Source organism: Pleurodeles waltl, chromosome 12 (assembly GCF_031143425.1).
Source record: "Pleurodeles waltl isolate 20211129_DDA chromosome 12, aPleWal1.hap1.20221129, whole genome shotgun sequence".
Lineage (NCBI taxonomy): Eukaryota > Metazoa > Chordata > Amphibia > Caudata > Salamandridae > Pleurodeles > Pleurodeles waltl.
The window spans coordinates 650,132,002-650,156,939 of NC_090451.1; the positions used below are offsets into that span (position 1 = coordinate 650,132,002).

The 24,938-nt window shown below is 43.3% G+C and overlaps 1 protein-coding gene across 1 annotated transcript in view; it reads left to right on the forward strand.

Annotated features, from left to right (window-relative positions):
* Positions 1 to 15,013, forward strand: part of LOC138268534 (immunoglobulin superfamily member 11-like) — a 39,003-nt gene extending 23,990 nt beyond the window's left edge. Inside the window, exons 6-7 of the mRNA XM_069218259.1 lie at positions 3,528 to 3,681; positions 13,690 to 15,013. Coding sequence (XP_069074360.1) covers positions 3,528 to 3,681; positions 13,690 to 14,092 — 557 coding nt within the window. The 3' untranslated portion in view covers positions 14,093 to 15,013. The remainder of the gene's footprint in view (positions 1 to 3,527; positions 3,682 to 13,689) is intronic.
* The last annotated feature ends 9,925 nt before the right edge of the window (positions 15,014 to 24,938 follow it).

Genomic DNA, 24,938 nt, shown 5'->3' on the forward strand with positions numbered 1-24,938 from the left:
CCCTTTGATCATTTTTAAATACACAAGGCATGCTTTTTAGGAAGGGACACACACCATCGGCAGCGATTGTACAGATGTGGCCTCTAGAGTAAAGTGTTGTCTGCTGAACCAGAACAGAGTCCTAATCCTAATTTCATTTCTTAGACATATTGTGTGATTCTAGCAAATCACCTTATTTTACCTGTGGTTCAGTTCTCTTGCCTGTCACTAAGAACAATTATACACAGGTCATTTGCCATTTAAATGGATTTGGATGTGGATTTTAATAAAGATAACATTTAGAAGAAGTTGTCAGAGTGCTGTGCAGAGGACAATGTGAAAGATGGGTAATCTACTCACAAAATAAATCTTGAAACAGCAAGTGAACCCTAATACAAGGGAAAGCAGAAAAGACCTGAGCTGTAGCAGAGACAAATGCCTAGGAGCTAGCAAATACAGAAATGGTAAGAAGGGAGTGGTGCAGAGCAGAGTGTGGTGCGGAACAGTGAAGCATGGAAATTCACGAGTGTGTGTAAATTGAAGGCATGAAGGTGCTTGGGAAGTGAAGACAATGTAGAAGGTGAGGGGAAGAGAATGGTGGAAAATCAGAGTGGATAAGTGAAAACAGGTGAGAAATAGTGTAGGGGTAGAGAAGGATAGGAAGTAAGATATGAGATAGAAGAAAAAGTTGAGTTGTTTCTGCTGCAGTTTCTAGCTCTAAGACACATCAATTTGTCCCTAGCTAGGTGTCAAAAAAAGTTGCGGCTTGCGGTATTAAAAAGAGAGTGGGACGGGGCAGCGCTGGGGAAAGCAGAGGGGAGTGGCGTTTTGGGAGAAAATAATAATACAATAAAAATAACTTACCTGAATGCCGAGCTCCGCTCCTCTGCTGGTTGCAGGCAGGCACATGCTCCCAGCCTGCCCTGCAGCCAATCCTGACGCTGCTCAGAGCACTGTCAGGATTGGCTTGGAGCGCCTAGCCAGGGCGTTCCCAGGCAGACTGGGAGCCTCTCTTCAGCGCAGCAACTGTGTTGCTGGGGTGGAGAGATCCCTGTGCACATGTGTGTTTGGCCAGCCCAAGACAGCCGGACAAATATGCATGTGCTCTGAGGGGGGACTCCCCCCTCACACTCGTCACCCCCGTGGCTGAGAGTACACAGAGCAAACCTATACAAATATTTATTCAAGGTTCCTGTCTCAAAGTCATGAGATGAGGGAATATTCTGAAATAAAGGAAAACGTGATTAAACAATTTAGAAGCAAAAAGCAAGTGGCTTCACTCTACTCTTCTCATAAAGTTTGAGCTGCAGACCACAAGGATGGCGGGGGTGAAAGGACCGGGAGAGGAAAATGGGCAATTTTGGTTAAAACGTGTGGGTGCTAGATTGGCCGAATATTGAAGAGAGACTGTAATGACAGAGCCCTATAAGCAATTCTCTGGATTTATGATTCCATAAAAGTCGGGTAGCCATTTTTTAAAAATCTATATGACCAGCAATTTATTGTCCTGGCTGGTTAAAATCTAGCAATATCACATAAAGCGGATAGGTTTCCACTCATTAGCACATAATTTGCACAGTAAATATAAAAATAAATAACTTTAAAATGTGCTCTAGAGATGCCTTAACGAGCCCAGTCAAATAAATAAAGTAAACAAAGAGAGAACGATCATCTTGAAAATGAATACCAGCGATTTTATGTAAAGTTCTATTTAAGTATCGAGTCCCGGTCCTTACGCAATCTTAAAACCTGAACATAAGGCCAGTATTTTTCATGGGAAAGGTGGCAACCCAACATGCAGCAGTGCACCTAGTATACTTGCAGCTTTCCCTAATGCAGCACAGATACAAGCAAAATTGTTTTTCCAACCAGTAATTCAATCAAAGCCCACTCAGAAGTGAGCTTTGACGTGCATAGCTTTGCCTGAGTTCACGTGCCTCTGTCTTGCCCTGCCTTCCCCTGACCGTATGCCTCTTACCGAGTGCAGGACACTACATAGAAGAAAGATTTTAAAACCAATAATGCTTAAGACAAGTAAGAAGTGGAGCATATTCCAGACAGTCAACATCAGATCTTTTTTCTCTTAAGTCCAATATTGTCATCTAATACTTAGCTGTCAATTTAACTGAAGCGGCTGTTGATATCCAGACTGGGTTCACTATATTATAAGTTTACAAGTCAATTTCTTGTACCAAGAGGCGGACATTTTCCAGGTCTGAGCGTTGATATAAAAACACAATGCATTTCTGGAGTTGTAGTCCTGTTTCACTAAAATGAATTGGCTGTACAAAATTTGAAGATTACAATGTATTGTATTGTAATGCAGGATTTTGTATAGCTCTTATAAGCCCCATATGGAGCGCTGAAGCAATTGCCATCATAAGTAGCATGGTATGTGGTTGGAAGGAAGATGTCTTTGTTTTGATCCTATGTGGGAAGTGTTTCCTTGCCATGCGTGATGACCACCGAGAAGTGGTTGTCGTCTTATTGGACGCAGTGCGTAGCACTTTGTTGGGTGATGAAATGTGAGAGACAGATGAACAGTTTTATAGTTTTCAGTATGCAGGTCCTTTTATTGTATTTCCTATGGTATAGTCTGCTTAGATGGTTACTGCACTGGTTTGTCTAATCTGAGATTTTGTTTATAGTTGTGGCCCTAAACTGGTATCGTTGGGACGGGGAGAAAATTGGCGAGATCTGTTGGGTTGGGCTGTTTTATTATTATCCCATGTCTGAGTGTCTTTGTGGAATGTAAAGAAGCTATCGGATTGTATAGATATTTGTTACCTGCATTGATGGACTGTATTCAACTCTTCTGAATTGCCTGGAAATGTGTCAAAGATCTCTTGAGATATTCTATGCCTGTTATTATTTTATTTTTATTGGTTGCATGGTGATGGTCAAAGCTCATAGCAGATATGTTAATGTGGATTTAAGTGTTATAATTTGTTGCTGATCCCAGCATATTATGATTTCAGTATTACTGTAAGCCAAAATTGCTATTTATGCAAGAACATAACTATATTATGCCACAGTGAACCATACGTTAGCCCTTCTTAGCTTACTTGCATATCAAAAGGAGTTTTTGGTGGAGTTGTTTATACTTCATGGGTTGTAAAAGTACAACTGTTTTCTGAGATCTGTTGTCGGGACGTGGTGATGCAGTTATCCAGGAATTAGCCATGTTTTCAACTGTCTTCAGAAGTGTATATGCTACTGTGTGCTTCTAATGCTGGCTGGTAGATTCCAGAGTATGTTGGCATGTACTGAGAAGGCAGTGCCCCCTACTGGTTTCTTATGGTAAGGTGGTATGATGATGAGTGCTGCTGGCCTGGAGTGCCATGATCTCTGTGGTTTGTATTGCTTGATTTTAACTTGTAGGTGTCACAGTCTTTTCCGGGGGTTTAAATAGCGAAAAACTAGACTGGAATAAGGGCCTCCTCGAGCCACAGCACCATCAGGTACTCTTACTATAGTGCCTAGTACAGTTATGTGCTACTAATACTTGCAAAACTGTTCAACATTCCTTTTTGTGTTTTTCCTTCCAGCCACGCAAAGCACAATGGGCATCATCGTGGGTGTTTCTGTGACCCTCACCATGGGCTTGGTTCTTCTGGCCCTCTTTGCCCTTGTGCTATATCTACACCAACAGAGTGTCCGGAAGTGGGAGGCAGATGATGATGACTCATACAACGAGATGAGGTATGAGCATAGAAAGAGAGGACTCCCCGGGAAGCTGAATGACTAATGTACAAGAAAAGCCCTACAGAATGTCCTAGTAATACCTTAGTGAGAAGGCCCCGTTGAGTGTTTAATTGAAATCCTTGGGTTATGAATGCACAGTTCCCTTTAAATGCAATCCCCGCACAAACACCTGCTTGTGCAGAGATCACAATTAAAAAATGGTGCAATTAACAGAAATAATAAGGTGCACAATAAAGTTTCTCCAAATATTTTTATATTTGGGCAGGATGGACCTACTGAAACTTAATGGGTGAATCGTACCCGATAAATACCAAGGTATACCGATTATGGGCTGGTAAACCCCAAAATGCACGTTATTGACCAGTTTTAGAGCAAAGCTCATAATATGCAATAATTAACATACCTGATTAATTCTTGGTATTATATTTTATCGAATACAATAATTATTCCACCCAACAGTGGGATCATCATATGACCATTATTTTAGCGATACACAGTCCAAAAATACACTTTTTCCTCATACGTTATTAGAAATCTTTCCAGAATTTGCTACCTCCAAATATTTTTTAATGCATGGAAAACTGCTACTGTTCACTGTGCATGGTGGCCTGTTACTTTAACGTATATATTTTCCTGTTTCTGGTTTATAATGTTTCAGTTTCTACTATTTTCCTCAGGAAAATCACTGGCGTTGTTGCTTTGCCCATGTCAGAAAGACAAAAGAAATGTATTACTTGATGAAACAGGGTATCTACAGATATTGTTTATCTGTTCTATGTTAATAGGTATACATTCAGCTATGCGTAGTTATATGGCATGTTTCTCTACGTTGGGAAACTTGAGGTGACAGCGTTTTATGTGCGGCCATAAGAATTTATACAATTACACTGGGCCCTTTTCTGCAAAAGTCTGGATTTATCACAATTCCTACGTAATCAGTCATCTGCCGAATAATTGCAGTTCTGCACAAATGTTTGTAGCACAAACAGATCCATTATTACAATAAAAGTGCCACTTGTGGCATCGCTTAGGGGCAGGCAGTTTGCAAAGGTAAACCAGTCACCTTTCTGTTGCTGATTGCTGTATTCAGATTTTAAGCTAGTAATAAAGAGATTAAACTTTTGCCCTGACAGGATGATTCTGTGTTAAAATGACAAACTTGGGAAATAATACGGCCAAAGCATGTGACGAGGGACAGCTACAAGTGCGAAGCCAACACGAAGTTACCTGGGTGTAGGTAGCATCGCCCTGGGGAAGCAACATGGAGGAAGAAAGAATGGTGGCACAGGAATGGGGCAGAGCAACTCCTGGGGTGGGCGAAAATCAAAGAGGCAACCGAGCAATGTGGAGCTGACAGAGAGAGGCAGACAGGCCAGAGACAGAAACACGTAGCGCAGCAGAGGGTGGAGAAAATACATGAGGGGAAAACGCATGCATGTTTGTGGGGTGCTTAACAAAAAGTGGTCTGGAAGGGAGCAGTGGAAGGAGGTAAGTAATGCATCCATGCTCGAGGGGGAAGGACAAACATAAGCTGACAAATAAAAAGCAAGTAAATCAGAATGAAGATAAAGCCAAACAAGCATTTGCAATGCAATGGGTCTCGCATTTGCTTCAGTAAGAGCTATTTGCGTTGTAAATTCCAAACTGGACATTTTTTGCCACATATATTAAAAATAAAAAGTAAAACAGAAGTTTGCTTGCAGTCAAAAGTATTATCAGCAAAAATGCAATTATCCATGTAACAGGGTCAATGTGATGCAAAGCGCTCGATTACTGCCCAGCGAGATAGCACTGCGTAGGAAATAAATAGAAAAAAGTAGTCCGGAAACTATACGGAAAACACAGAGCCTTGTATGTTTTCAGTAGTTGGCTGGTGCGCTCGAGGAGGGCTAAACACCGGAAAAGGCATAACCTACGCATGCCTTCCACTAATAAAAGCAAGCTAATTTAAAAAAGGCAAGCCCACAAACCAACCAAACTCATGGGCGTGTGGTGGGCGTGGTTACAAGCCCATAAAGGGATTACAGCAGGGACAGAACACTTTGCCCTCGACCCTAAAAATAGTCAACAATGGGCAGGCTCCTAGCACACTATAAACTAACAATTGATCTCACAAAAGACAGATAATGTGCTGTTAGTAGGCGAGACCTCTCAAAAACAACAGTGCTATTTATTTTTTTCTAAACAAAGGATACACGTGAATTTCTTTAAAAAAAATTATTAGAGAAAATGAGAACCTGAGCCCTTTTTTTGTAACCTAGAAGGAGAAATTCAGCCATTTTCCAGCAGGGTGCACTGTGACATCAAGAATGAACATGTTGAAAGAGATCCCTTTAGCTTGGGGTTTTTTGTGTGTGTGATGTAACTGATTTACACTTCTATATTGGTCCAGCAGTAGGTTGGGTTAAACTCAGTCTGTCGGGCCCACACCATAGCTCTTCTCATTCAACATAGTGACAAGGTTATCTGCTTGATACATCCAATGCACTTATGCAGATCGACCTTGCTGTACTGGCAATGTCACATTTGTGCTGGGGGAACAGGTACTGGGCACTGCTAATCATTTTTGGGGGCCAGGACTCATATTTCATCATAAGACCTTGACCAAAGTAAGAAAAGGGAAGGGAAAAAGAATAAAGTAAAGAAAGCGAGCAAACCAGTGGCAAAGGGAGAAAGCAGGGAGGAAAGAGAGCATGATAGAGAGAGATAAAGAGACAGAAAGTGTACACCTAGGTTGCACAATTACAAACCCATTTGGCGAAACAAAGATCTCTGGCAAAGAGCCTCTTGAGGGGCCCATTCAGCATTGCAGCCCCGGCTTAAGGGGAACCAAAGCCCAATGATGAAGCATGGCACCCTTGGGTGGGCGAGGGCTTGTTCTCCTATGAGCTGATGCTCCTAGTTACTTCCCGGGTATTCAATAAACTAACTTGAACCATCATTGGAACAGTATACTTTATTGAAATTGAATCTTCCCATTTTCAGACCAGGCGACATGTTGCTCAAATTTCTGTTTATGGTAACCTGAGAGAAAGTGTATTTACCCACATGGGTGTTTTGGTTTCTTGGGGTATGCGAGGAAATGGCACAGGGGTTTTTCTGCAAGTTTGAACGTCCTTAGTTAAAATAAAAAACAAAAAGAGTTGGTCAGTTTAAAAGGAGCCCAGTCTGAGAATATGTTTGTTATTGATTAGTATTTCAGGGTTGTTTGTCTGGACTATGTGTCTGGGGCATTTGAGGGTGTTTGGGATCGCTCAGGTGGAACTGGATATCTGAGGTGAGGTTACCTGCATTCTGAAGTCACATTTAACATGAAGCGCTGTTTAAGGCCTGGTGGCTATAGTAAGATCACATAAAAAAGTGTAGGCTCTTGATAGCTATCAGACTCCGCGCAAGACAGCCTTTATTTATTGCTTTGAGGATTCATATAGTATAGCGAAGAAATTAAGTAGTAAGATATCACATTTGGCATAAAACGTGTGCATTAGTATGAACTTCACATTGGCTTTCAAAAAATCACTCATAGTGCAACATCAGTAGGAGGGTATGAAACTTTAGGAATTGGGAAAGAATGGAAACAAACGCTTTAGTAGCACAACTCGCTGAGGTGGATCATCGTCCTTGGTGCAACATCACAAGGGGTGGGGAGAAACTTTTACATGATACGCAAATTAAAGACAAATGTCACAGTTTAGAACAAGGTCAGAAGTGGACTAACCCAAATGAACAAATAGTAGAAGAGGCTCTTGCAATTCCCTTCTTTGTATGTATTTGTGTTGGAGCAAGAAATCTGGAAAACGCTGTCTGTAGCCATCCTAAAAAACAGGACTTACCTACGCTCCCACATTAATCTTCAAAAACCCTTGTACTTGTTAAAACCTCTCATCACAAGTTTTATACTCAACAGATGGTCTAGAAAAAATAGACTGATTTGAAAATAAACATGACTCGCTACTCTGTTGTGTGTGTCGTACTGAAGTATACAAAAAAGTGATGGATGGAATGCTTAACTGAATCTCGGCCACTGGTAATTACTCGGGCTGCAGCCCAGTCCATTTATTTTGCACACAATGTGTCATGGTTTGGATCCAGCCATATACAAATCAGTCTTGACCCTTCTTCAGTGGGAATAGTCTAGCCCGAACTGCTAGGACAGGACAGGACAGGACAGGCCTGCCCTGAACCGGAACAGAAACAACAATAGCCAAGTCAATAGGCCCTTAATAGGTCTCCTCCGTCTGGTACATCTTGATTCCAGTGGCACAGTGTGGATGGGACCCACGTCTGGGCACAATCGTACCCCTTTAGGGCATTTCACTTAAGTATACAAATGAAAAACAATGGATTGGGATGCAGCCACAAGTGATTACCAGCGGTTGAGATTAAATCAAACAACCTTGTTTTTGATGCCCCATGTGTATTGTGACAGCACTAGGATAAATGGGTTACTTGTTAAAAACTAAAAAGAGACAAACACAATTCAGATCAACATCACTCTTGTTTTATCTGTCAGCATTCTATTTATCCCTGGTGGTTCAACATTTTCAGAAATCATGCCACCAATTGTATTTCTAAGTCACTGCCTCTGGGCTGGTTGTATGTTACCGCCCAGGAAAAAAAAATTGCCTACTAAAATACTGTGGACAAAATGAAGTTTATATAGACAAGTAGAGATTTACTACTCTCCATATTAACAGATTCCTACCATACATTTATATATCATCAAAGTACATCTATGTGGTGTTATAAATAGTGAACTTATACTTATCTATGGAAAATTATCTTCACAATGTTTTGGAAGTCCATATTTAGGGGAGATATTTCGTAGACAATATTCTGGAACTAGATGATCTGAGCATGTCAGGAAAAAACAACAATTTAGAGACTGGCTGTTCTATCACCCAGTGTCATGTATAGGACCTTTCACAAGCCTCCTTAACATGAAAGATCTCTCTTGTTGTCAAGAGTTTACAGAAAATATTACAATTGAGTATCTTAAAAATATTAACTTTTACAGGCTATGTTGCCATATAGAGGACAGACTTTTAAACTGTTCTCAGTTTAAATTTTGTCTTGCAGTATGTTTGTCTCTATGTTCTTTTATTTGTTATCTGAGTAATCAGTGATACAATAATGTGAATCCTCTGGTGTGCTTCGCTGTAGCTACATGCCAATCTTACTTTTTGACAGAATCTAGAGCAGTGCATCCCAGACAATTTAAAACACGATCAATTTTTAGAATAACAAACTTTTGCAACCCACCTACCTTTAATGGATGTGAGGTGGGTGAGTTTTTTAATGCAACTAAAGCATTGTGTTACAGTGCACTGCCATTTGCAGGAAATATATATTTAATTGAAATGGCCACTAAGTTTGCACAGACTTTTACTGATAAAACTATATCACACACAAATAATAACGTGCTGAAATCGGGTTTCAGTGAATATTTATTATTTGTGCATCACCAAGTTTCTTGATTATTTTGATGCTATTAAAATCTTTGTTATCATCACACTTCAAAATTACACACATGTTGATTCATTTTTACTTTCCTAACAGTAGAATTTGTGTAGTTCATTTACAGGTATTAACATTTTGTTTAAAAAAATAAAAATAAAAAAAAGAGCGTTCCATAATTGACTTTACTTTTCTTTCTAACTTCAAAGTGAGAGGAGTTTGTAACACCACTCCCAGTGTTAAAAAACATAAGCAGCAATCTGTCACAAAAAAAGCCTGTCATTAGACGTCTGTCTTTGATGAACGGCAAATGTGTCAACACAAAAACAGAATTTAAAGGAATCGGTATTTATTGCTTGGACTTATCCTGACTGTTAGACATTGGGTTGTTCTTCTTGAGCAACAGCCACAACTCGTCAGGGTGAACTACAAAAGTCACTAATTTAACCTGTGCTTAACCTTCTGATATCTTGCCACACAAGCAGTCAAATTTAACTAAGAGGTAATGTGTGAAGTATTTATGCAGCACACACATAATAATAATCTGAAAACCCAACACAAGATAAGCCCCACACCAGGATACCAAAATAGAGTGAATAAAAAAAAAAAATTACCCCAAAACAAAGAAAATTCTTTTGGTAGAACCGGATATATTGCATTTCAAACACTTAGGGAGGAATAGCACCTAGACACAAATAGCGCCAATTATGGTTATCTGGTCATGCCAGACCAGGATAAAGACCAGGATGACTCTGATGGAGTGCAGACCTGGTACAGAATCAAGGTTGGTCCACTGAGACAGTACCCTGTGTCCTTGGAATCAAGATGCGAAGTCCATGTCAGCCTGCGCCACGCTTCGTCAAGCAGCCATCGAACAGCAGCTGCGATATGTGGTCTTGCGTCAAGATGCATCATGCTGCATCGGGCAGGTGAAGCCACTGCTCTGTGTTGCAGAAACGTGTGTCGAGATGCGCTGTGTTGAGCTAGTGGTAGTGTAGCTGCCGATCTGGCGGTGCGATGCAAGATCTGGAGTCGAGGTGTGGCACGCTGCATTGGTTCCGATGAAGACACTGGGCTGGTGCTGGCAATGCAAGGACTTGCATTTGATGAAGACACAGGGTTGGAGCTTGCGATGTGAGGGGATGCGTAGTGCTTCATCAGTTCTGATGAAGACACCAGACTGGAGCTGGCAATGTGAAGACTTGCGTCAGGATGCGTTGCACTCCATTACTGCTGATGAAGACACCGGGTTGGAGCTACAGATGCGAGGACTTGCATTGGGATGGGTTGTACTGCCTTGCGCCGATCTGGCCACCAGCCTGTTGTGTCCCTGTAGCTCAAAACAGGTCAGCCGACTGACCTGTGGAGACACTTTGGTAGTCCTTGGTTAAAGCATCTGGGCAGTCCTCAAGCAGCAGGGCAGTCCTTCTACTGTAGAGTCCACAGGTCAGGAGTGTTCTGAAGAGTTGGTCTCAGGGTCCTATTTTTAGTGCCGTTTTGAGAATTGTGACTTAAAAGCCGACTTGACCACTGCGATCTTAAACTACAATTCTTAGAGATCAAATGTAACATTTCTTTCTGCTCCCAAAAATTATCACTTACTAACTGTAATAAGGTAATCCAATGTTATCCTGTGTGAAAGGCATGCCTTATAGTAATAAAAAAAATGAATGGACATGTAAAACTTGAACATACATGTCCTACTTTTTAAATACAATGCAACTGCCCTATGGGCTATTAGGCCCTAGCCTGGGGAGGGCATATACTTAAAAGGGAGTTTTAGGCTTCGCAAAAGGTTTCTTTTGTCCAGGTGAAGTAGCAGTTTAAAACTGCACATAGGCTACAATGGCAGGCCTGGGACATGTTTCAAAATGCTACTTTAATTGGTGGCACAATAAGTGCTGCAGGCCCACTAGTAGGATTCAATTTACCAGCCTTGGGTATACAGTATATCACTTTACTAGGGACGTATAATAAATTAAATATGCCAATCAGTGTAAGTCAATTTTACCAAGTTTTAGGGAGTGAGCACAAAAACCTTAGCAGTGGTGAAGAGCACAGAGTCCTAAGGCCAAAAAACACACAAAATCAAGAAAACAGGAGGGAAGAAAGCAAAACATTTGGGAGAAGACCACTTTAAGGCTGACGGGTCTAACATCGACCCACTGGTCTAAGGCATTGTGACAATAGTGTAACCTATGTATGCCACTGACTTTGTTGCCAAACCATGGAGTTTGAGTGTGTTTGTGAATGAGTGGCATTAGACTTATACCTATTCCTAGGTCTGGCTCTGAGTGTGTGATTAAGGGTTTTGTTGTACAGTGTTCTCAATTTGATAGCGTAATTATGTCTTAGGTGTGTGTGTGTTTTTAAGTGATTTTATGTAGTGTGAATCTGTGCTCCTGGGTGTGCCTCTCATTGTATCACATGCTTACGAGTCATTGTGCAAATGACATTTTGAGTTCAGTTTTAGAGCTGTTGTTTTTCTGATGTATGTTTTAAGTCCAATGCTGTCACAGATGATGTAATCATTTCATTATTACTTATGATGCCATCAAAAATGTCATGCGTGATGTCATAAACCGGTCAAGGGATGGTCACAAGTTATGGTTAAAGCAGTGGTGTTAATGGTGATGTCATGAGTGATGTCATTAAGGAAGTTAGTTATTATATCCCTAATATCATGTATGGTGTTTTTTGTGATGCAAAGGTATGTGATTATTCTGGTGTGCCCCACAAACCATATGTGGCGAATTTTAGTGGTTTGACAAATTTGAGCCAGAACTATAATTTACATTTCAACTGTGTTTTTTTCAGTGTTTATACAAATCACACACAAATAATTTAAGGTGAGGCTGTGCAAGCTATTCCGTGTGTAAAATGATATGCAGTACTCAGTGCCCTTGACTTTATCATGATCAGTCCAGAGCGCCTGGTTTAAAGTCTAGTTCTGTTCTGATTTACTTGCAGAGCCCTTCTCACACAGAAGACAGGGCCTTTTTTGTAACTCAGGAGTCAGCTGATGTGCCTTTTACTATGGGTAGCCTAGAGACAGAATGCTGCATTTGTTTAGGTTTCACGAGAGGCTTGTCATGCGATGGTCACATGCCACAGATGAGGGAGTATTGAGCTCTAAAATCAAAAACCTGCCTTCTAACTTTAAGATCTTGCAGCCTAACATTGTTACCAATATTTTGTTACGTTTACTTCTCAGACTCTATTTACAGACTTTGGCCATCATTATGAACATGGCGGTCTGGACCGCCACGCCGGCGGTCATTACTGCCAATGGCATGGCAGCCCAGACCACCGTATTCTGAACATATGCAGCCAGTTCACTACCACCCATCGCCAGGCCACAGTCCACCGCCGGGCTGACTGTGAGCATATTTGACCCGGCGGGTGAGGCAGGACAGGCGGTGGGATCACGATCCCAATTCCACCAGGGATTCCCTGGCGAATTACCCCACCAGATAATCCCTGGCGGAAAGCATACGGGTGACAGGAATAATCATTCCTGTCACCTGTATGTGACATGCCTGGCCCCTCCCCCCCTTTCCACTATCCCTACCCACTCATGCCCCTAGCACAGCCCCCACCCCCTGAACCGACCCCCCCGCAACCTTCACCCCCAAAACCCAATGCAGGTCCCCCCAACCCTCACCATCCCCCAACCCTACATACAGGTCCCCCCAAACCCCAACATCCACATTCTCCCATTCACAGGCATGCACTCAGACAAACATCCCCACCCCCACAGACACCCGCCCCCATGCACTCACACATACATACACACACACCCTCCCCCTTCCCTCTCGGACAGCTCTTACCTTATCCGTTGTGCTGCTCTGGCAGGGAACGGGCTCCCTGGATGCTGCTCCGCCGCCATCGCCATCTCTCCATACACCGCCACGCTTAAAACTGCTTCATAATAGGCGTGGCGGTGTAGGGAGTGCCGTGGCGGTGAGGGTGGAGCAGCATCCACCCCCGCCAATGACCGCCAGCATGGCGGGCCTCACTGCCATCAATGGTGGTGAGGCTCCATTAGTCATTATGTGGCGGGATGCCGGCCAACAACACTGGCGGTTTTTTGTTGACTGGCGGCGGGGCATCCCGCCATGTACGTAATGAGGGCCTTTATGTTCCGTACCATAACACAAAGCTGGATTTTTTTTAACCTGCTTTGATTTGCCATTTGTTTTTAAAACAAGGCTACCGACTAACAATATGAAATGTGTTAGTGGGAGAAATATTATTAATTTTAAACTAATTCATTACTTTCGGGATGCACTAAAAGTGAAACAATTTACCTTCAATCATGTCCGTCTTCTGGTCTGTACTTCCATCATGTTTTTATGTTAACTAGCAAAGCATGCAGGATTGTGATGGCATCTTCTCATCACAAAAGGTCCAAAGAGAAGGAACATGTGCCTTTGTTTCAGTATACACTCCAGCTCATGTGACAAGCCACAGTGGATCTCTATGGCTGTTGCTATGAGAAGTAAACATTTGAAAGCATCTGACATCTCGTTTCTGTTGTCCCCACAGGGTTGATTATCTCTCTCCGGGACGACTGATCGTCAACAAGAGCCTATCCCATAACATACCCCTGAAGAAGAAAGTGGTAGCAAAGCCCCTCTGGCTGTTCAGCACCCACAGCTCAACCTCGTCTACCTATGGACAAGCTGAGCACCGGGCTCAGCTGGCAGAGAATGTCTTTGACCTAAAAGAGATGCCATTTGATGACAAAACACAGCCTTTTATCGAGGAGAAACAGAGAGCAAATCGAATTCCGTGTGAAAGCGAGGACTCCATGTCAGGCAGCGCAGTTGAGGAAAGTGATGAGGATAGCCAATGGTGCCATGAGGTTGCAGAACCTTCACCTAGCTCCTGCCTTACAGCAACCCCTGGTAAGGCCCCCTACCCTAAGCAATCAGGATATGTGATGTAGGCCACTTGGCAGGAATACTGAAGGTGCAAGTATAATGGACACACACTGAAGCGGCAGGACAGTGAAACTGTTCGGCAGCATACGGAAGATGACTGCAAACACATCTACAAAAACTTGGACTTAAAGTCATACACTTGGAAAAAGCTTGACCTTGTTTTAACATCTCTTTACCAATAATTCGCACTGCACCAAAACACTTTCCAAATGTGACAGGAATAAAGTTACAATATTGAACGAAATTCTGAAGTATGAGGAGTTGGGAACGATTTAGAAATTAAATATGGCCTGAATTTCTTGGTGGAAGATTTTTTTTAGGGTCGAGATTTTTACAGTACATAGCTGTGAGCCTATGCTTTTACAAAAAAAAAAAAAAAAAAAAACCTTAGCAGGCTATTCACACATGCAACTTTGTACACATAGGCCCTCATTATAACATTGGCGGTAAAAAACACCTACCGCCACGGCTACCAGCCGTCCGATATAATATGACCGTAGCTGGAATTCCACCAGAAGGATGGCGGAATTCCGGCTGCGGCCATGGCGGATAGTGGTAAGGCCAGTAGACCGTATCATGACACATGATATAGCCTGGCGGTGTTCTGCTGTCGGACGCTGCTGCTGGCAGCAGCACCCCGTCCCGTCTCCCGCCAGAGGACCCCCTGCAAGCAGGTAAGTTGGGTGCTCCCACAGGGGAGGGGGTTGGGGTGGGAATGTGTGTAGGTTTGTGTGTGCGTGAATGTGGGTGTGTATTGCGTGTTGTGTGAGTGTGCAGATGTGTGAGTGTGTATGTTGTGTTGTGTGTGTGCTTGTATGTATGTCAGTGTTTTTGGATGTGTGTTTGAATAGATGTATACATGCGTGGGTGTATGTGTATGTGTACGATGGTGCGTGAAGGTCCGTGTATGTTAAGGGGTGGGTCTGGAGTGGAGGGGGGGCGGGTCTGGAGTGGAGGGGGGCGGGGAAGATCCCTATCAGTGACAGGAAATCAATCAATCAATCAATCACGATATTTATAAAGCGCGCTATGTACCCGTCAGGGTTTCGAGGCGCTGGGGGGGGGGGTGCGCTGCAGTTAGCGGTCGAAGAGCCAGGTCTTGAGGAGTCTCCTGAAGGCGAGGAGGTACTGGGTCTGGCGTAGAGATGTGGGGAGAGAGTTCCAGGTCTTGGCGGCGAGGAAGGAGAAGGATCTGCCGCCGCAGGTCTTGCGCTGGATTCGGGGGACGACGGCGAGGGCGAGGTTGGCGGATCGAAGTTGACGTGTGGGAGCGTAGAAGTTTAGTCTGGAGTTGAGGTAGGAAGGTCCGGTGTTGTGCAGTGCCTTGTGAGCGTGGGTGAGGAGTTTAAAGGTGATCCTCTTCTCCACCGGGAGCCAGTGGAGTTCCCTCAGGTGAGGGGAGATGTGGCATCGGCGGGGTATGTCGAGGATCAGTCGGGCGGAAGCATTTTGGATGCGCTGGAGTCGTTTGATGTCTTTGGTTGGGATGCCTGTGTAGAGTGCGTTGCCGTAGTCCAGTCTGCTGCTGACGAGGGCTTGGGTCACCATCTTTCTGGACTCTGTTGGAATCCACTTGAAGATTCTGCGGAGCATGCGGAGGGTGTTGAAACAGGAGGAGGAGACGGTGCTGACCTGTTTGGACATGGTGAGGGCCGGGTCCAGGATGAAGACGAGGTTTCTTGCGTGGCTGGCAGGGGTGGGTGGGGGTCCGATGTCGGCGGGCCACCAAGAGTCGTTCCAGGCCGAGGGAGAGCGCCCGAGGATGAGGATTTCCGTCTTGTCGGAGTTGAGTTTCAGGCGACTGTTGTTCATCCATTCGGCGATGGATTTTAGTCCCTCGTGGAGGTTTGTTTTGGTGGTGAGTGGGTCTTTGGTCAGGGAGAGGACGAGCTGGGTGTCGTCGGCGTAGGAGATGATGCTGAGGTGATGCTGGCGGGCCAGTTTAGCGAGGGGGGCCATGTAGACGTTGAACAATGTGGGGCTGAGGGAGGATCCTTGGGGGACGCCGCAGATGAGGTTGGTGGCTTTGGAGCGAAAGCGGGAGAGTCGGACTCTCTGAGTTCTGTCGGAGAGAAAGGATGAGATCCAGTGGAGGGCATTGTCTTGGATGCCGGCTTCCTGGAGGCGGGTCAGTAGGGTGCGGTGGCAGACTGTGTCGAAAGCGGCTGATAGGTCGAGGAGGATGAGGGCCGAGGTTTCGCCGTTGTCCATTTGATGTCTGATGTCATCTGTGGCGGCGAGGAGAGCAGTCTCCGTGCTGTGGTTTCGTCTGAAACCGGATTGTGAGGGGTCCAGGATGGAGTTGTCTTCGAGGAAGTGGGTGAGTTGTGTGTTGACGATCTTCTCGATGACTTTTGCTGGAAAAGGGAGGAGAGAGATCGGGCGGAAGTTTTTGAGATCGTTGGGGTCGGCCTTGGGTTTCTTGAGGAGGGGTTGGATTTCTGCGTGTTTCCAGCTGTCCGGGAAGGTGGCGGAGGTGAATGAGAGGTTGATGATCTTGCGGAGTTTGGGGGCGATGGTGGCGTTGGCTGAGTTGAAAATATGATGAGGGCATGGGTCCGTGGGGGAGCCTGAGTGGATGGTGTTCATGGTTGTTGTGGTTTCTGCGTCATCCACGTGGGACCAGGCGGTGAGGCGGCAGTCGCGGGTGGAGACGTCGGGGGTGGGGTCTGGCGGTGGGCCGGTGTTGAAGCTGTTGTGGATGGTCACGATTTTCTGGTGGAAGAAGGTGGAGAGGTCGTCGCAGAGTTTCTGGGAGGGCGGGATGTCGTTGGCATTGGCTTTTGGATTTGAGAGTTCTTTCACGATGCCGAAGAATTCTTTGCAGTCGTGGGCGTTGTTGTTGATGCGTTCGGTGAAGTGGGCGCGCTTGGCGACGCGGATCCTTTGGTGGTGTTCACGGTTTGCGTCTTTGAGGGAGGCGAGGTTGTCGGGTGTGCGTTCTAGGATCCATTTCTTTTTGAGCTTCTGGCAAAGGCTTTTGGAGGTGGTCAGTTCGTCTGTGAACCAGGCTGGTTTTTTCTTTCCTTGGTTGGCGGTGGGTTTTTTGAGAGGGGCTAAGGTGTTAGCGCATTCGAGGATCCATTGATGGAGGTTGATGGCAGCTGTGTTCCGTTCGGCTGCGTCGGGTGGAGGGTTTTTGACGAGGGTGCTGGTCAGTTGGTCTTGGGTGACTTTGCTCCAGCGGCGGTAGGGGGGTAGATGGATGAGATGCTGCTTGGTATTTTTCTTATAGGAGAAATGGACGCAGTGATGGACGGTCCAGTGGAGTTCGGAGGTGTGGCTGAAAGAGATGTGGTTGCTTGAGGTGAAGAGGGGGTTGAGGGTGTGTCCGGCGATGTGGGTGGGAGTGTTGACCAGCTGGCGGAGTCCGAGGTTGAGGAGGTTGGAGGTCAGTGCTGCGGTGTTGGCGTCGTTGTTATTTTCCAGATGGTAGTTTAGGTCTCCCAGGAGGATGTAATCCGGGGAAGCGAGGGCGTGGGTGCTTGCGAGGTCGGCGATGGTGTCGCTGAAAGGGGCTCTTGGTCCTGGAGGGCGGTATATGAGGGTTCCTCTGAGGGTCGTGTTGGGGTCCGTGTGGATCTGGAAGTGGAGGTGTTCGGCTGTCTTGAGGGTGTCGTCAGTGTGGGTGTGGATTTTGAGGGTAGCTTTGTGAGCGATGGCTATTCCGCCGCCGATTCCGTTGGTTCGGTCTCTTCTGGTGATTTTATAACCGTCCGGTATGGCGATGGCGATGTCCGGAGCCGAGGAGTCGTTCCACCAGGTTTCGGTCAGGAAGGCCACGTCGGGTGCAGTGGAGTCGAGCAAATCCCAGAGCTCGATGGCGTGTTTTCGTGCGGAGCGGGTGTTGATGAGGATGCAGTTCAGGTGGTTGGGGTTGAGAGTTTTAGTTGTTGGTTTTGTCGTTCTGATGCAGGAGAAATTGCAGGGTCGGCAGGAAAAAGGTCCTTTAGTGTGCTTCGGGGATGCCAGGAAGCACCCCGTGGAGGAGCCGGGGTTGAAAGCGCGGAGTTCGTTGGCCGAGTAGCGGATGCGGGGGGCGCGAGGACCAGGGGGGGAGCCATTAAGAAGGGAGGGGGGAGGGAGGAGCAGCTGGGAGGCGGGAGGGAGCGGCAAAAGGGATTCCCGGTCACTGATAGTGCCTATCGCCATGGTTTTCATGGCAGTAAGGAAGCCATGAAAACCATGGCAGTAGGCGAGGTCATAATCCCGTGGGCGGACGGAGTGGTACATTGGCGGTTTCGCTTGAGCCGAACCAGCAATGTCATATTATGGGGATAAGTACCACCAGCCTGTTGGCAGTACTTATCTCCATTATACTGCCATCCACCAGGGTTGTAATGAGGGCCATAATCTTAAAATGCTTGAAATATTTTGTTCAGAATATTTGCTTGTAGAGGTATCGCTATGTAGGTTATTTTCGCTACAAGATGCCCAGAGGCACCTGACGAGACCAATGTACTTTCCTAGTACATTATCTGAGAATGCTAACCCTCTACCTGATTATGTCACAGGCTCAGACAGCAAGCTGTTAATGATAAGGCTTTTCAATTTAAACCTGATGAAATGTGAAAATTATGTGTGACTGCCAAACACTGTGATGGTGTATCAGTCAATTGGCTGAATACTCGATTGCTCAATCTGTGTTAATGTGACTAAAATATGACCTGTTGTTATTACTTCTAGAATGAGTCATATGCCGGCTGATAGGTCATTTGCAGGGCATGAAGTCCATCTGAGATAGAAGCTTGGACCCCTCTCTCTCTCTAAGACAACCCGCTGACTGGATAACTGAAAAAAAAATTTATCATTAGAAGTAGAGAATTATAGTGTGTCCATGTAGTTGCATCACCACTAGAATAATCTGGATTTCTAAAAAAAATAAAAAAATAAAAAATTACATGATTTCGACTTAAATTTATTGAATATAACTTTCTCTTCATCGTACATTGTGAAAATCTAGCATTTATTTGGCTATCCTGGTCCACTGGAAACCCAAACTTTATATGCTTGAGAATACGTTTGCCTTATTCCATAGTTTAGCAAAACTGATATTTCTCTTTTGCTGCACTGACTAATCAAGGACAACAGCGAAGAACCTTAAAGGCCAAAACATGTTGCCTGGTATGTATTTAGGCTCCCAAGAAATGTAAATATTATTTAAGAACTTCACGTTGTCATAGGACATAATTATGTGCGTTTGGTTGGGAAATTACCCAGCTGAAATTATTATAAAGATATGAAAGCGTGGGTAAAATGTTTGCCAAAAACATTGATTTTGGAATGGACTGTCACTGGGCAAGATGCAGGCTTGCATGATGCCAGAAAAGTCACCTACCATAGACCAACTGTGTATTTCTTTTAATTGGGGAATATTTCTGTATGGTACACATTTGTCCTGTTAATATGAGTACAAACTAAAGTATCTACCTTAGAAGGGTCAAACGTTGAACATTCACCGTGCAAAATATTTGTCTGGAGCCATAACTAAAAGTCAGTGAGAACAATATTCATCCTCTGACAAGGACAGTAAGTAGCCTTTGAGTGAATCACACAAGACAGTTCAACCTCTGCTCATTGCAAGGGACTGAACTAGATGAACACCTTTGATTACAGCTATAGGACTGAATATTGAGAGACATGTTTTAAAGCAAGTCTTATTAGGACTGCTTGTATAGTCATAAACTTTCACTTTTGCTAGCATGCGCGTATGTATATGTTCAACATGATTGAAGGCAAACTTTAGTTTGTATTCTGTATTGCATATCTTAGCTACCCTAATTGTTGACCTCTACTTGGAGTTTAAAATAAACTTTGGTACCAGTTTTTAAAATCCATTTTCTCAGTGTTACTTTGAATGCAGTTCCTTATCCATTGACATATCTGCACACTTTAAGACTACCACAGCATTTTTATAACTTTCCTGGGTTGAGGGTATGATCAATTCTCCACATTAGCAAAATATGTAGCTATCAGAGGAACAAAGGTACACAGAATGACAAACTCAACAATTCCAGGGTAACAGAAACATTGCTTACAGGACCTTGACTGGTCACAAACCAGTAATAAAAAAAGATCCAAAGAGACACTAAAATGCCTAGTTGCGTTAAGAGTAGAGTTGATTTGTTGTAGGGCTATGACGTTATCTTTGTTGTAACACTGAGGTCAATTGTGTTTTACACAAACAATGACCAAATGTGTCAACTGGTGAGAGCCACTCAGATGCTCACAGTTATACAGTGTTTAGAGCATTGCGGACCATTGTGAGGATGAACAGTTCCCATGCAAGTAGAGTAACTCGGCCCATGACGAGCTGATCACTGACGTAGTACAGCACTGATACAATTTCTGGATTATTTCAAGTCTAGAAAAAGCCATACCCAGCAATAGGAACTGAAAACGTGTCCACTGATTGAACACATAAGTATTTTCCAGCTGCATACCAGCCAATCCTACCTTTCATCCTTTCCCAGAGACCGACCGACCTCCCCTGCGGTTCTTAAATTTGCATATTTACAACTCCCAATGGTGGGTATGACTTATGTATGGCTCTCAGAATTTTTTTAAACAGGCACTGCAAAATTAACTGGTCTGGCATTGGCTGCCTATCTATTGGCTTTGGGCAATGCTTTTTTAAATGCGTTAGTAAAGCTTTATTACAAAACGCATTCAAATAAAATAAGGTTGCCCATGCTAGTGCAGGCACAAACAGCTCCCTTTGAGTTTTTTTTCGTAACAAGATTTACAGGAGCACTGAAACATGGCACCCTAAACATACGCAAGGCAAGTTGGACATCTATTCCTGTTTTTGTAGAAAACCTTTACAAAAACATTAAAAGACAGCCATCTCTGAATGGGCTGGAATTGCGGGGAGCCAGCTGGGACCCTGGGGGTTTTCAGGCTCCACCCCTGGCCCCCAACCTTGAGACCTAGGGGGCACTCAGGTCACATGGCCAGACCCCAGGGGATGGGGTCCCCAGAGCCAAGATCAGCCCTTGGAGGGGGCCAAACGTACCCCCTCCCCCCAAAAAGGTAAATAATTAGGCTGGGCCCTAGGAGATGGTGTCTCTGGGGCAAAGATCGGCCTAGGGAGAGGGGCAGCGCAGGTCCCCCTCCACCCCAAAAACCAAACAAGCAAAAGAATTAGGCCAAGCCATCTGGGGTTGGGGTCCCCAGGGCAGATATAAGCCTGGGGAGCGGGGTGGGGGAGGCATGCATGGTTGGGTGGTATAGGGGTTGGCCACAGGTATGAATCACAAGCCGGGCCCTGCAGCCAACCCCGTTGTGCATGGCCGAAGGCAGTGCGTTGCGCCGGATTATGTGATTATGTGATTATAAAGGTTGGCCGCAGGGACCGGTCACAGGCCATGCCCTGTGGCCAACCCCAGGCACGCACAGCCAAAAGCCGAGTGCAGCGGTGATTGAATTAACGTACAGTAATGAAAATGACTGTATATTTAAAAAAAAAAAAAAAGAAATTCACTGAAAAAGGCAAACGTTACAGGGAGGTCATAGTTAGGGAATAGAATAAAAAAAAAAACATAGAAATTCACTTAAAAAAAATGACAGGGCCGTTATAGTTAGGCTTACATTTTAAACGTATTAAACCACAGAAATTCACCAGTTAGAGTTATCTCAAGTAACTATAACTCGTGCCCCAAGGTAACTAAAATTCACTCCCTTGCCATGCACTGCTAATTACCCCACAAATTACAGCACACTTGACATCTTTGATAAAATCATTGATGTCACTGTAACATCTGCAGTACAATTATTGATCAGATAACTGTGCATGGCGGGTGCTCATGAGCTGTATGCACCAATGACAGTATACTTAAAAGGGCTAGCGTTCTCAAGGATAGAAGCCCATATTCAGATTAATTTACTAAATACATTCAATTGATGTTGTATTTCAAGTGTCTATACTGACTAGAAGAGTAACAAAGTGCACATTTTGCTCTTCTGTCTAGCACACCTATCTCAAAATTGATTCATCTTAAAAATATATAGTTTGAAAATTAGATTATCTACAGTAAGTTGACGATTTTAAAGAAACTAATGCGAAGAAAAAATAAATAACAACGTTACTGGTAATAACTACTTTTAAAATAAGGGAAACAATCCCAATGGCAGATCAGTAGCTCACTCGGCCAGTTTCTCTAAGCTGCTATAATAACTACTTTCAAAGGGAGATACATACATTCAAATTTAATTTAAAAGATTTTTAATATCAGAAATATTTATGCCAACATTCTAGGGCCTATTTCTGTATTTATTTAAACCAGAAATCCGGCAATGTTGCCTCAACATCTTTTTTTCTTTCCAGCTTTTCCTTCCTTCTGTAATTCTATTGATCAGAGTCTAACCAAGGGTTTAAGTATATTCATCGTTACTACTTTTATCACAGTTTCTGCTGAGATGTTGTTCCCTACATCCAAACCTTCGCAAATTTGGAAAAATACATTTCAAATGTTGCTACGGAGAGTCTCCTTCCTGCCTGCTACAGAGATATCACATTTATGGCAACTGGGTACCCCTCAATATTTGTATTATGATTTAATTTGAATGTCATTTAACCTATGGCTACTGGAATTATGCACATTTTTCCTGCAAAATTATGGATCTGCAGCATTAACCGCATAATCCATCACTTGCAGGAAAATCTGTAGGTTGTAACCAAATAGTTTCTAGCTCAAATTAACCAAACGTTACATAAAAAATCAACTACGTCCGATGCTGCACAGGGGAAGGCCCTTCTAAAGGCTGGTTGGTTGGTCACCTTTCTCTTGTTTTTTGTTGTTTGGGTGGCAGGCTTCTTGTTTTATTGCGGGGAAACCTTTGTCCAGATAGTGTTAAAATGTGTACAAATGACAAAATAAATAACATTTCACAGCACATTTGCTTTTTTCTTGCCATACAATGTAGTAGACCCAGCTGCATATTTTGACCTCCATCACCACATAATTTCTGTGTCTGTGATCATACCTACTCCCTCAGCTCTCCCTTTGTTTTTAAAATTCCAAGAATGTATGCATTACATTTAATACAGTATCTCTGGACAGTTGGTTGTCTGTGAAGCCCTGAAAGTAAAACCAGCCAATTTACTGAGCAAATGAAACAGAATTATTTTTACAGGGCTTAAAGGAAACTATATTCACGCCATCTAGTGTATCACAGCTCCATGTGGGAATGGAAAAGTTAAGAGGGTAAAGAATGGACAGCATCTTGTAAATTACAAGATATTGGAAGTTAGATTGGCACGATTTTCTCTATGCACACTAGCTGAACCATGGTGGGTTAATAAAAAAAAAGGCTTGTTTGGGTTGGAGTAGTGTTCAAGGAGGCAATATTATTAATTCCTGAGAAAGTTTTGAGGCAGGAGTTGCTAGAAGTTACCAATAGCTAGCCATGTTTTGGTAAGATTTGCCTATTCTCCTTGTGTCAATATAATTAAATGTCCATTTGGTGGGGAAAAAACAGACTACTAGTTTAGGCGTACTAGAATGCATACTTGTTCAAATGAAGCAGGTGTATGATTTCAACTGTTCACCATTATAATAACCTAATTAATCAAAGTTATGCATTAACATTTTGCACAATGTGCTTTAATTGAATGCACAAAATCAAAACTCTTGTGAATTGAAAACCTATCATCATATTTGTCATACCATACTTCACAGAAAGTCTACATTTTATCTCCAGGATGTTAAAAACCTCTTCCTTCATTGACTCTTCCATACACATGGGGTTTCAAATATTTCTCAAGTCTAGAATTCAGATCTTTCTAATTGATTTTCAAAGATATTCTTCTACACTGTCTTTACAAGATTGTGACTGAAATAATGTAAAATTAAGATGTATGTCCATAGTGAATTCCTTCTAATACTGCTCTGCAAACTAAGCATATACGCTCGGTTTGTATTTATGAATAGAAAAATAACGAAAGTGGTTCATCTTCATCCACAGTTTTTATACCACACAGTACTGCATGCATTAAGAGCAATTAAATGAACGAACAAGTAACCTGAATGAGAAATATTAACATCACAATAAATATAATTTCATTTTGTCAACTGGGTATGTTTAAACTAAAGGGCGAGAGGTATATGTGTGTGGATGCACCAGGAGCTAAAGTAAAGCATGACATTAACACAAAAGTGTGAGCCAACATTGCAAGTATGAACAAAGCAGGTTTAAGATAAAATAACTAATTCATAAGACAGTTATCTATTTTTTTTCCCAGAGCCACATTTAGACTTGCAAATCTTCAAAAAATGCTTTAAGTAAAACTGCAGACTAAGGCATGTGACATCATTTTACTACACCAGGTATGGCATCCTTGATCCTAATACATAGTAAATTGCATCATGGATGCAAGAAAAGTTTACATCTTGGTAAAGATAATGTCACTGATTTAAAAAAAAAAAAACTACTTATAGTTAGGAGTATAAGGTAAATACTCTATGCCCTCTCCTGAACACAAGGGAAGTGAGATTCGAACCAGACTAGAATGTAGAAATATGCAAGATAAATTTGTATGGAACTTTGGCCGGAGTCATGAGATGACATCTTTTAACATTCGTAGTGACTTCTGGGAATGAAAAATTTTACATTTAAAAATCACCCCTAGGTCTTGAGACCTGTGAAAAAGAATCTGACTTCCAAAAATGTACATAAAAAATTCCATTCACTAAATTAAGTTGAGAGAGGAGATTAACAAAGCACCAAGAATTCGAACATTTCATCTTCTCATACAACCAAAGAGAATATTAGGAAAACACAAAAAGACAAAGTGTTTTAACCTATAAATACATTTCAGCAATGCGAAAATAAACAAAATAGGACACAAAC